The sequence below is a fragment of the Hyaena hyaena genome, unplaced genomic scaffold (genome assembly GCF_003009895.1).
Source record: "Hyaena hyaena isolate Hyena2069 unplaced genomic scaffold, ASM300989v1 scaffold_469, whole genome shotgun sequence".
NCBI classification, from domain to species: Eukaryota; Metazoa; Chordata; class Mammalia; order Carnivora; family Hyaenidae; genus Hyaena; species Hyaena hyaena.
The window spans coordinates 1,146,013-1,159,668 of NW_024081103.1; the positions used below are offsets into that span (position 1 = coordinate 1,146,013).

Sequence of the window (13,656 nt, forward strand, 5' to 3'; positions counted from 1 at the left end):
TTCTTTCATCAGCCTTTTACCTAGTAGTCTACCTAGTAGGCATACATGGGTGATTCTTGCTGGAATCAGTTATTGCCATGGCACCTTCTTCTACCTCTACACTTATTTGTTTGTTTGTTTGTTTGTTTATTGGCTCATGGATTCTTATTTTATGAAATGGTTTTTAATCCATTACTGTTAGTCATCTTAATGCCCCAAATTATTTATCAAATTCTCCCAGTTTGTTCATTGGGAGGCACTACAAATGGACTCCTATGTCTTTTTTAACACATTCGCATCATTTTGTGAGTAATTCTTGACTTTCTGGCACAGCAAAATAGACCACGTTCCTCTTGTGCTTTTCCTACCTTAGGCCTGACATCTGCCCTATCATCAAAGTCCTGACTCCTTTTAAGGGGAAGTGGTATTTAAAAAACAAGACGGAGGAGCAAGTTGTCTCTTTGCATGTTGGGCTGTCATTGTTTTTGAGGCCCTTTCTTCCCTGAAATTTTGACTCATTGAGGGAAGGAGATATAGCTCAGGAGACTAGAACAGTGGTCATATAACTGACCAAAAATACCTCTAAAAGTCAAACTGGAAAGATTCACAGGAGGCCAGGAGGCCAATTTGTCTACCAAGAAGACTGACCGAGCCATTTTCAGAATGTGTGTTAAAAAATGTATTTTCATTGTAAGAGATTTAAATGATGGAGTAATAAAAGAAAATATAAAATGTCCTTTTCCTTCTTTGCAATCTTTTAAGTTTTGTCAGCACTTTTTAAATCATGAAAGTTGGCTTTCAACACTTACAAAATCTCCCCAGACCAAGTGCCACGTGAAGGCTGTGCAGCAGGTGGGAACTTGTTCTCTGGAAGCTACAGTTTGCCTGGTGGTATAGACTTCTGCCAGGCCTTTCTTGGGGACTTTCTGGGTTCTTCTTCCAGATTGCCAGTGTTATCTGGAGGGATATCAGTGCTGACCCAGTATCAACAATGGGGAAAGCACTGAATGTTCTTCACTGTTTGAATAGTACAATGTTGGCATCTGAACTGGAGGAGATTAAATTCAGACCCCAGAGACGGAGATAAAGTCTATTTCAAATGAGCTTTATGGGTCCTAAAGAGTGGAGGCAGTGGTGTCTTCTCCTCTCTGATCCCCCTGGTAGAATGACTCTTTTTCCAGATAAGATGTCATGCATTCACAAGACATACACACACACACACACACACACACACACACACACACACACTACTCTAAAACCTGACTATTGGAGCTGACATGTTGGTCCTAGTTTGTTTTTCACTGCCGATGAGAAACAAAGATGTATTATGAACAGATGGAATTCCCTTTGGCTATGTGTTGAGGCCACCGGGTAAATTTCCCCTTTTGGAACTTTAAGCAGACACACAATTGAATTAAGGGACAGAACAACCTCAGTGGTGTCTGGTCAGGAGCACACATCTGTTTGTAGCTAGACTGGGGAAAAGCTGATATCAAGGCTTCTGGTCTCAAATCTGTTCACCGGGAGAAGCCAAAAATACTGTTTACATTTAGCCTTCATCTTGCTAACCAGTGGAAATTATGCGGGCTTCAAAACACAGGCTCCCCTGTTGCCACTTTAGAGGCCTGGATTCAAGAATTTATTTTGAACATAATAGGAAGTTGGGGCAAAGTAGTTCTGATAGAGCACATTGCTTCATAATCTGCTTCAGTGGAGCTTTTGAGATTGATCACCTTTGCCCAAGTCCTCGATAATACTCAAAGCCTGTGCTTATGGAGAAAATCACCGCACGATCAATTTCAATTTCCACAGTCTCAGCAGGGACCCTGTTTAGGGACATTATCTATGACGGAAAGTGAGTATTAAAGGTAAAAGACACAGGGTGCACTTCAGCAAGGGCACTGTCACACTGATGGAGGTGTGATTGGTTGATGAGTGCGAAGAAGAACAAAGATAGAAGAAGAACGGTGTGAAAATGTGGAATTGACCAGATTACTAGACGAATCTTACTCTTAAATAGAGTTTTTCCTAACATGGAACTAATGGCGGAAGCTGGTTGTTTAAATTCAGAAGTATAGAAATGTTTTAAAAAAATCTGCTTACCCAATATCCCCCCCCCAAAAAAAACCAAACAAGAAAACAAAACCAAAAAAACCTTGTTTATCATAAAACTTTAGAAAATGCAGGCAAACTAAAAGAAAAATTTAAAAATCACCCACCATTCTATCTCCTAGATAGAACCACTATAAAACAGGTTGACTTAACATTCCTCCTTTATTTTTCCTATGCTTACGCACCCATTTTGATTAAAATTGTACTTCTTATTTGAAAACTATTTTTCACTTAACTATTTTCCCTTTCATCACTCCATGTCAATGTTACAGTATCCTTTTTTTTGTTGTTAACTGGTTTTTAATTCAAAACCAACAGATGCTTTTGTTAAAAATTTCAGAGTATGGGGCGCCTGGGTGGCTTAGTCAGTTAAGCGTCTGACTTTCGCTTAGGTCATGATCTCGCGGTTCGTGGGTTCGAGCCCCGCGTCGGGCTCTGTGCTGACTGCCAGCTCAGAGCCTGGAGCCTGTTTCAGTCTGTGACTCCCTCTCTCTCTGACCCTCCCCTGCTCACGCTGTCTCTCTCTCTCTCTTAGAAATAAATAAAACATTAAAAAAATTTAAAAAAAAAATTTCAGAGTATAAGGTAAAATATAAAAGTTTCTCCTCATCTCCTCCCTCCCAGTCTCACTCCCCTGAGGGAAACTTAAGATTTTCCTCATAATAGTTATCTCCAGAGACTTTCTATTTACACACATGCATACACGCACATGAATAGTATTCAATTAATTAATATATCACAAGGTACTCAATCAAATCCCATTATGTGGAAATTCAGGGTTTTTCCAGTTTTCACAGCAGTGAGCATATTTACTGTTAAATCTTTGCACGCAACCATGATTATTTCCTTAAGATAAATTCTACAAAACAAATTACTAAGGGCGCCTGGGCAGCTCAGTCAGTTAAGCATCTGACTGTTGGTTTCAGCTCAGGTCATGACCTCACGGTTTTGTGGGTTCGAACTCCACATCAGGCTCTGCACTGGCAGCACAGAGCCTGTTTGGGATTCTCTTTCTCCCTCTCTCTCTGTCCCTCTCCCATTCGAGCTGTGTCCGTGTCTCTCAAAAATAAAGAAATAAACTTCAAAAAAAAAGTTAGAAAACAAATTACTAAATTGAAAGATAAGCACAATTTTAATGCTTTTGATATGTGCAGCATGTTTGACCTTCACATGGCTTGTGACTATTTGACACTCTTACCAGTAAATGACACTGAATTTTTTTAAACTTTGAAAAGTGTAACACACATATAGGAAAGTGGACAAGCCACAAGTTGGACCTGCACTGTTCAATATGGTAGCCACTCAGCATACGTGACTACTGAGCACTTGAAATGTAGCTGGTCTGAATTGAGGTATGCTAGAAGTGTAAAAAGAAACACCCAATTTCAAAGAATTGGTGCCAAAAAATAATGTAAACTATCTCATTAATAATTTTATGCTAATAATATATTGAAATGATATTTTGGGTGTATTAAGCAAAATATATTATTAAAATTAATTTTACTTGTTTCTTCTCACTTTTTTTAAGGCTACCAGGAAAGTTTTCATACATATATTCTTGCATTATATTTCTCTTGGACAGCACAAAGTAGGACATAGTATGGCTCCTCAGGTAATAAAACCTACCACCTGAGCCATCCACTCCTGATTTGCTTCTCTTCCTCTGCCTGTTCTTCTCTAGTGCCCCCAGATGCCTGTGTCTCATTTATACCCGGGGCTCTTAGAACTAATGTAGCACTCTTTGCCACTCCAGTTCTTTGCCAAGAATGATCAATAAACTCAATAAAAGTGAGCGTCCACTTATGAAGGTAATGAGGTGGCAGAGTAAGACTGTGATTTCCCAGTGCCATAAGGTATAAACTCTGAGTTGCAAATGGAATCATTTGTCAATTGATTTGTTAGAACATGTAAGTAGGCTTCAGAAATTGCCACTGAATTTAATATCACGCCCTACCAAAATGTGTGCACAGAGCACAGACAGAATACACATACTCGAGAGCCAGTTCATTGATGGAAATTCGCCATCTCTCTATGGCTCAGTGTTGGTTTTCTTTCCTGTGAAGTGAGGATGATGGAGTAGTGCGCATAGTTCCAGACAAGAGCAGTCAGCATTTTGTAAACTCTGGGGGCAGAAGAGATTACTGGGAGATTGCTGGGGCTGGGGCAGCCGCTACAGGCTGTTTTCTCTTACCCTCCGCCCCCTGAGGTTTGCTTAGCCACCTCGCCCTTCTCATCAGCCCTCCACTTGCCCTTCCACATATATTGACTGTACCATACACACCCTAGGTAAATACAGCTTTTCATCAAAGACAAATTCCATTCACAGGTTGGCTCCCACTCCCAATCACTCCAGGATAAAAGCAAAATGCAGATAAGGAGGAAGGAAAAGGCCGTTGGGTAAGCATAGGAGTCTTGCTCTCTTCTGCCCTTTTGGTGGCTTACACCTTGTTCTTTGAGTCACTTTTTCATTGGACTCCGCTTTAGCGTTAAAAACAAAAACAAAACAATAAAATAAGATTTTAAAAAATCATATTAAAGTATTTTGGCCTCGATTATATGCTTAGCCATTTGGAATCTGGCCAGAACCCTTGCTTCATTTCACTGCTGCAGGCTAAGTGGCCTCTTTTGGGAAGATATCCAGGTAAGAGGAGTTAAAGCAAATAAACATCTCTGTTCCAATCTGTCTTCATCACCATTCTTTTGTTATGGTTGTATTATGCTTAATTGTGTGAGAATAATGTTTCTAGTTCTTTGGAACCCTCTACTCTTTCATAAAATTGCATCATGGTAAGGAACAAATATAACCTTTTAACAAGGAAATGAGAGTTCTCTATAAAAGACTTCCCCCATTTAAATTTAGAGAATAGGGGAAATACCTTGTTGAGACAGTGCACCAAGAACTAAAGGAGCACTCTCTTTTATCCATTACTGTTTTGACCTACTCCACAAACTTGAGCACAATTCTTCTAAGCCTTAATATTGCTGTCTGTGAATTGGAGACAGAGTATTTCCCTTTCTTCCTATGTGCATATGAGCATTGCAAAAAACTAATGCAAAAAGAATAAATTCTTCCTTGGGCTGCAGTGGTCTTGACTAGCATTTGAAATTCCTTTTTAACTCCAGATTCTATCATTATAAATAATAAATACTTTCTCTTTCCAACCACTGTGTTTAAATACTCTGGTAAAATCTAAAAACTTCTTTCTTATCTCACTAAACCAGGCTATAAGTTTTGCCTTGCACAGATTACTAAGAACCTCCTTTCTCTTTTTATAGTCAAAACTGAGCACATAACTCTTAAGGTCTTTCTACCTGCCCCCTCTCTGTCCTGTTACCCAAGGGTAAAGCAAATTGAGAAGCTTTCAATGTTGAATAGCTTTCCAGCAGTACTGGATGAGCCAGAGAAACCAAAAACGCAATGAACCCCCTTTTGGTTAAAGAAACTATTTGAACTTTGAAAATAAAACAGTTCCCCCTCTTCTCATCAGCGGGATGAAGCCAACCTGTGAAATGGCAGATTTCTAGTGAAAACATAATTATGTCCTGAATAGTATGGTATCAAAGCATTATGATTTTTTTAAAAGGGGCTTATGTACTATATAAATTTATTTTTATTTTATTTTTTAAGTTTGTTTATTTTGAGAGAGAAGGAGAGAAAGCACAAGTCGGGGAGGGGCAGAAAGAGATAGAGGAAAAGAGAGAATCCCAAGCAGATTCCACACTGTCAGAATAGAGCCAGATGAGGCATTCAAAATCACAAATCATGAGATCATGACCTGAGCCTAAATCAGGAGTTGGACACCTAACTGACTGAGCCACCCAGGCACCTGTATAAATTTATTTTTATTTTCAGACTTATTTTCCTATCAAAAGACCTACTTCCTGGCATAATTTGTGTGCTCAAAGTTTTGAAAGCATTGTCAGAGAAAAACAAAACTGAGTATAACTTAAAGTCTATAGATCTCACTGGCCCATGGCTACGGATAAGGTTTCATTAATAATATCAGCCTGGATGACATTGGTTCTTGCCATTGGTAGCTCATCCAGGACCTCCAGTCTCTTGACACCCTCCTTCTGTCTCCCACCATAGGATGGTCAAGAGGATGTGTCCACCATGTGTGCCTGAGTTCGGCAATGTCTGCTAGACAATGCTTCTCTTTCCATGGGCACCAGAGTGTCTCTTGGGATTCCAGGAAGCACAGCTTGTGCCTTAAGCATTTCTGCTCCTTTGGCCAAGTACACCATATTCCTCAAGAAACCAAAATCACTTCCCCTCCCTTCATGTGACACACTGTTAGAGCAGTCCTCAAATAGTATTATTTGTGTCTTGGTATTTTGCAGAGATTTGGTGAAGTAGCTCTTTGGGGTTTTACTTACTGGCTTCCTGCTCTCTGTAAGTTGGACACGAAGACCATTAAAGAATGAGAGGGAGGCCAGAGAGATTCAGGCCAAGAACCAACCTTCTTTCATACTCAAGACGGCCCCTCTACTCTGACAACAAGACTTAATTTTGAGACCTGATCTCTCTCTTCTTGACTTGAATACTCTCCCAGGAGATTTCAATAACCCCCACCAGAACTTTCCTTCTCATTCATTCAATAAGCCTGAAGCTCCTGCAGCAGGCACATCCCAAACCCAAGTGAAGAGCCCTACTAAATGAGGATTTCCTTTTTTTTCATGGAAACCATCCCAGACCAATCCCAGGGACTGAACTTGAGGTGAAGAGATTGTGGGTTGAGGATGGGAGCAAAGTGGAAGTAAGTGGTGAGGACGGTGGGAGGTACGGCACAGGGGGAGGCTGAGAAGCTTTCAAGAAGGCGCCAGGTGCTTTGTCTCTTCACTCAGGGTGTGTGTTCTCTCTGCAGAATGACATCTTCGAGTGGTCCAGGGACCACCGAGTCCACCACAAATACTCAGAGACAGATGCTGACCCGCACAATGCCCGCCGGGGCTTCTTCTTCTCCCATATCGGGTGGCTGCTTGTTCGCAAACATCCAGATGTCATTGAGAAGGGAAGAAAACTTGACCTCACTGATCTCCTGGCTGATCCTGTGGTCCGATTCCAGAGAAAGTAAGTGAACAGACACCATAGAGTTGTCTCTCAGGGGACAGGACCAGGAGATGAGAGCACAATGAGGTGCAATAATACCCGCAAGTAATTCTCCTCATACCACTTATCCTTCTTGTTAGGATTTATCTGTTTCTTTGTTTCTTTTTGCTCATTAAGTCTTCCCTGTTTACACAATTGTTCTAATTTAATTTGAAATGGGTTTCCTTTTTGCCCAGTGTCATTTCCTTCAGACCAACACATGGCTGATTTCATGGAATCTGTTTCTGTAGTTCACTATTCCCCCATTAGAGTTTCTAGTGATCCTTGACTCCAACAGCACTGGACTGTCTCCAGATACCCTTCTCTGTTCTCCTGGAATTTCTCTGATAGTGATGGCTCCCTTTTCCTGACTCCTGGAAATGTTACACTAGTGGGTTTCTATGCAGAGAAACTGTGACCATGTAACAGAGAGCCTCAAAGTGCTTGTGTGCACTCGTGGTGTTGGCTGAATGTATTCAGCCAGTCAGCATTTGCAGGGTAAATCCACTCTCAACAGGCACATGGAGAAAATCACTTGTAACTGTGCTGACAGATACAGAGTAGCTATTTTTCACCTTTTAACCAGGAAGGTGGTATAGACTATATCCATGTTGGTCTGGATCTGCATAATTGGCCACTATGAGAGCATTTATACATGGGCTTTTTGCCCCCAAGTAATGAATTTATATGCAAAGAGAGATAATTTATGGATTGCACTCTGGTTAGAGCCCTGAGATAATATGGTGGAAAAGTGGTTATCAGAGACCATCTCCACTGACAAGCAAGAGTCATATTTGAGATCTTATCTGAATAGAAACTCCTGAAAATAGAAATGGAGGCTGTGCCTTTGTCTGACCCAAGTGATTCTTGCATGAAAGGAAGTATGGCTTAGAATTGTGCTCACTTTCCACTCAGCCTCTCTCTTTACATTGGTGTGGGTAGCAGCACATAGTGAGAAAATGGCGGACCATGGAGACTGCCTAGGATCTAACGTTGTGGCTCCTCCATGTGCTAGCAAAGATTTGGTCTTGACCATTATTTTCTACCATTATTATGAGGACATAATGGGAGAAAATGTATGGGAAATGCCTGGCTCATAGTTAAGAGCTTAGATCAGTGATTATTATTATTACACAGGCAGTTGCTAGTCTGGAGGATTCCATGTGTTTCCATCCCCTGCTTCTCCTGGTTTCTCCAGAGGATCACTGTGTACCTCAACACAGCTCTTTCAGGTGGACACACCCAGTATCAGTAGCCAAAAGTTCTCTAGAAGAAAATAACAAGAGGTTTTCAATTAACAATTAAATGATTTATTCATTTTGTTTTTTCACCATAAACATAAAATATTAAAAGTCTTTAAAGAAAATCTGCAAAATTCAGAACAGTAGAAAGAAAACAATTCAGGTCCTAACACATAAACACAGCCACTATTAATAATCTGTGGTATATCTTTCCATATTTTATCCACGTATCTGATATATTTCACATGATGACAGGCATACTGCATATGTAATTTTATGTCTTGCTTTTTAACTTCAGATTATCTTGGAAGCACCATTGTTGAAGGCTGTGTGAATTCACTAGCCGAGTGTCACAGTTTATTTAACGATTGCTCTGCAACTGAATGTGTGTGTCATTTTCAATTCTGTGATATAAATGATGTTGCTATGTAATTAGAAATGCTTTGGGACAATCAGGCCTTAGATTAATTTGAAGAGCTCAGATGAGAAGGCAAAGGATCTTCTATTTTATTAATGAGAACTGAGCTGAGTATAATAGTCTGGGTTTCTCTCACCATAAAAATGGAAGATCTTTTTTTCATCTTTTTCCTTAAAAATGTGGTGATTTGATTCATTAGATGTGTACTCATGGCACTTATGCGCAAAGACTATTTCTAAATGCAGGCAGAAGAACAGAGACTATTTCAGCATGTTCCCTAAATAGTTATCAGAGAACATCTTTCCTCACCAGTCCAGTGACCAAATGGGGTTGTAGCTATCCATCCACTCATATCATCCACTCATATCATCATTTCATATATAACATTGAGTTCCTGCTAAGAATTGGTGTTGATGATACAGCCTTAAAGATTGGTGTCTATATCCCCCATATTTGCAGACCAGCAGGAAGCCCATAAATGTACAGACAACTATACCCTAGTGAGAGAAGTGCTATGAAAGGGTAGTACAGGGCACCATGGGGACACATTGCAGGCTGGTGAGGATGAGGAATGGCCTAGGGAAGGAACTAGCTTCTAAGCCAAGACCTAAAAGATGACAGAAAGTTAGATGAAGATGGGGGAAAGGATTTTTAATATATCTGTCAATACACAGGACTATATAGAGCCATTGAACTTTAGATTTTTTTTTTATTTATTTCTAGGAGAGAGAGAGGGAGAGACAGCGTGAGCGGGGGGGGGGGGAGAAGGGAGACACAGACTCTGAAATAGGCTCCAGGCTCTGAGCCGGCAGTCAGCACAGAGCCCGACGCGGGGCTCGAACCCACAAACCGTGAGATCATGACCCAAGCGAAAGTCGGACGCTCAACCGACTAAGCCACCCAGGCGCCCCTAGAGCCATTGAACTTTAGAATAAGGAGGTACTACTTGGCAATGAGAAAGAATGAAATCCTGCCATTTGCAACAGCGTGGATGGAACTGGAAGGTATTATGCTAAGTGAAATAAATCAGAGAAAGACAGATACCATTTGTTTTCACTCATATGTGGATCTTGAGAAACTTAACAGAAGACCATGGGGGAAGGGAAGGGGAAAAAAGATTAAGAACAGAGAGGGTGGGAGGCAAACCATTAAGAGACTCTTAAATACAGAGAACAAACTGAGGGTTGATGGCAGATGGGGGCAGAGTGGAAAGTGGGTGATGGGCATTGAGGAGGGCACTTATTGGGATGAGCACTGGGTGTTGTACGGAAGCCAATTTGACAATAAATTATATTTTAAAAAAAGAATAGGGAAGGACTTTATAAATTATTTAGCTCATGCCTTCCATTTCTTCTATGGGAAAACGAATAAACAAAATACAGATAGAAAGTTGGAGATAGAAGTACTGTCTTGGTATTTTGAGGCTGCTATAACAAAAATACCATAGATTAGGTAATTTAGATAACTACATTTATTTCTTACCATTTTGGATTCTGGGAAGTCCAAGATCAAGGTGCCACAGATTTGGTGTTTGGTGAGAGCTCTCTTCCTGGTTCGCAGACAGCCTCCTTCTTGCTATTTCTACACATGGCAGAAGGGCGGAAGGAGCTCTCTGGGGTCTCTTTTGTAAGGACACTAATCCCATATGTGAGGCCTCCACCCTCATGACCTAATCACCTCCCAAAGGCCCACCTCCTAATGCCATTGCATTGGGGATTAGGTTTCAACGTGTGAATTGGGGGGCAAAAAATATTTACTCTGTGGCAAGCTCCTAAATCTCAAATTATTTGCTCCATGTTCTTTTGATTATACCTTGCTGTTTGAAAAGGGTTACAATGATTCTCTGATGTGTAGGTGAGTACCCATGTCCTTTGGTAATTATCCAGCCTGGTAATTATGAACAGAGATCCATAATCCAAAATAAGGCTTAAATTCACTACACTAAAGGAGAGAGCTTCCAGAATACACAGAATACACAGAGATAATACGAGGGTTTGGGTATTTTCAAGTCTGTGAAGCCAGTGTCATTGGTCCTGCCAGTCAGACTATTTCGAGGCAATAGATTCCTTAAAGACTGAGTCCTCGCACTTGGGGTGTGAGCTGGAGGAGGAGTGGGCCCTGTCACTGGCAGCACTGCCACATCAGGTCTGTCCTTCCTACCCTCAGTTGAGGGGGGACTCCTTCCGTAACAGAGATTCAGTCCTGGGTCACTTCGATAGCACACCTTCTAGAGTTCCTCTCCGAGTCAGAATTCCCACCTGCTTCTCTATGGTTCTCTGAGGGCACCAGGCTCTGTTCCAGTTTTGGCGCCTGGGGTTTGCAGCTGCTTCACTAATGGTAATGCTGATCCAGCACTAACATTGCAGTTGGTTGATAAACTTGTGCTCAGCCATCCTCGTGACAATGTACCAAAGAAAAGCTTGCCAGAGCGCCAGGCTTGATCGACTTTCCATTACACAGTATAATAACAGAGAGAAGATAGTGACATTAAAGATAACAGGAAAACAACGCAATTCAAGCTGTAATTCTAGACTTTTCCTCTAAAAGATCATTTCACCAAGGCTATGGTAACAAGTAGTTAACTGGACTGCTTCAGGGTTTGCTCTACTGTCCAGTTGTGAATGACAAAAAGGCAGGTATTAGGAGGTGAGAAGGAGAGAAACTAGTGCTATCACATTCAGACTTTAGCAGCTGAGCCCTGCCCGAGGTCCTTTGCCTACAAGGGCCGTGCTTTGCCCCCAGGGTGAGGAGATCACAGGGCAGAGGCACATACCATCTGGAATCTTCTCCCACTTGTATACCATGCTTTGGGCTCCAAGGAACCTAGAATTCCCTGTCCAAATGGCTCTGGGCCTACTTCCAGAGTCTACACCAGCCTCTCCAGGGCTCTGTCCTCCTGGTAGAAGTGTCTACACCCTAGTCCTGGACGGTGGCTAAGAGGCAGTGTTAGCTTGAGGATGAGCTTGGCTGTCCATAGAAAGAGGACAGAGCTAGATGGAAAGAGAATAGGGCAGATCACAGGCTGAGGGCCTTCACCTCTGCTCTTGGTCTGGGCCCTACAAATGTCGGGGTGAGACTAGAAGGGGGCCATTCATAAGATTGGCAGTACGTCTATCAGTTAGGAATTGTGTTTGGCCTAAACAGAATAGAAGTTTATTTCCCTCACATATAAAAGAATCACGAAGGCCCAGGTTAGGGTAGCACCACAGTGTCAGTTGAAAACCGGATTTTTTTATCTTTCTGCTCCACCAACCTTAGCGTGTGACTTTCATTCTTTCATTTTAAGGTCCAATGTGACCACTAGAGCCCTAATCAGAAGGAAGGTGAGGGTGAGGGTGAGGGTGAGGGGCAACATTGCTCACCTGAGTCAGTCACCTATAAGGAGCTTTCCCAGGAGACACACACACCTATCCACGCAACTCTCCTTAACCATGTCAGGAAATGTAGTCTCTTGGTTGATGCTTTGCACCCTTGCATAAATTCCTGGTTTTGTTCCTATGGAAGAAAGTGTGAGTTGATATGAGGTAAGCAATTAGCAGGCTCTCCTGTACGTACTTAATTAATTACTTAAGCAAAATGACTAGCCATCACAAATGGCTCAGTCTGACAACGTTTTCATTATAGAGCAAGTGAGTGGCCTTTCTGCCACCATTTTCTGAGCAGAAACTGGAAGCTGACATCATTTTTCCAAGATGGCAGAATGAGAATAAAAATCCAATGGCTGTTCCTCCTAACGCTTTGCTTATCCCATTGATTCCCATATGAGATAAGAAATCCCCTTAGAAGTAGCATGCAGACACTGTCATGTGCATTTTTGAAGTAACTGACAAGGATGCTAGTCTAGCCTAGACACATGAAAACAAGGTCCTTGCCTCATTGCCAGTGATGGGATTAGCTAAGAGAAAAATGGCTGGAATGATTCAGAAGGGTAAAGCACTTCTGTTTTGGTTCCCTGGAAAGGTATGAAAATGTATAAATTTTGCCATTCCAATAAGATTGCGACTTGAATGGCTAGAATCTATTTGAGGCCTCCTTCGCTTCAATTTCTCCCCCGGTCTGTTATCATTAGTCTTTTTTTCTTTCTTCAGCAATGAGCATCACATCTCTCAGTGATACCTTCCTTTTTGTGACTTTATGTCAATCCTATGTCTAAACCCCACATGTATGTCTGTGTTGGTGACATCAAATTGCCAGGGCAGAACAAGTCAGACAAGTCTACAATTGACTCATCTTCACTTCTCTATCTCACCCCCTTATCTTCCACGTGGGGGATCCCCTAGGGAGTGGGATAAGTCATCTGGGAATTTACAACCAACATAACCCCATATCAGCTGACAAAATCCATTGCCCTTCCTCAGGGTTCCATGTGGGGCCTCCAGGGAGTCTCTCTCTCTATTCTGAATCCATTTTCCTTGGGGACTTACCCCACTTGTTGCCAAGTTAAAAGAACAATTCTTCTCTAGATGTTGGTGTTGCTGAGTGGCTGAGTACATTCACGACCTTGGTGGGTAAGTTGTATTTTGTGGAAAACTCTACAGAAAATGATCCCCAAATGAGAGGCCTTGAATGATGAGATATTAAAAAATCTAGACACGTGGGTGAAATTTAGGGACATGGAGGCAGTGCCTTTTAAGCACAACCACCCTCTGCTACTCCTTTGCTCATCAATTACCCTTAGTTTGATCACTGCCTGTCTCAGTTGAGTCCCTAATGGTCCTGCAACAGCAAAACCAAACTGGCCTCAGGGTGAACATCACTTGTTTATGCTATATGCAGACCCCAGCTCTTTGGTATACTCTGCCAACTCACACCTTAAT

At 41.7% G+C, this 13,656-nt stretch overlaps 1 protein-coding gene across 1 annotated transcript in view; it reads left to right on the forward strand.

Moving 5' to 3' along the window:
• SCD5 (stearoyl-CoA desaturase 5) overlaps nt 1–13,656 on the forward strand; it is a 156,346-nt gene that overhangs the window by 110,503 nt on the left and 32,187 nt on the right. Inside the window, exon 3 of the mRNA XM_039253993.1 lies at nt 6,957–7,162. Coding sequence (XP_039109924.1) covers nt 6,957–7,162 — 206 coding nt within the window. The remainder of the gene's footprint in view (nt 1–6,956; nt 7,163–13,656) is intronic.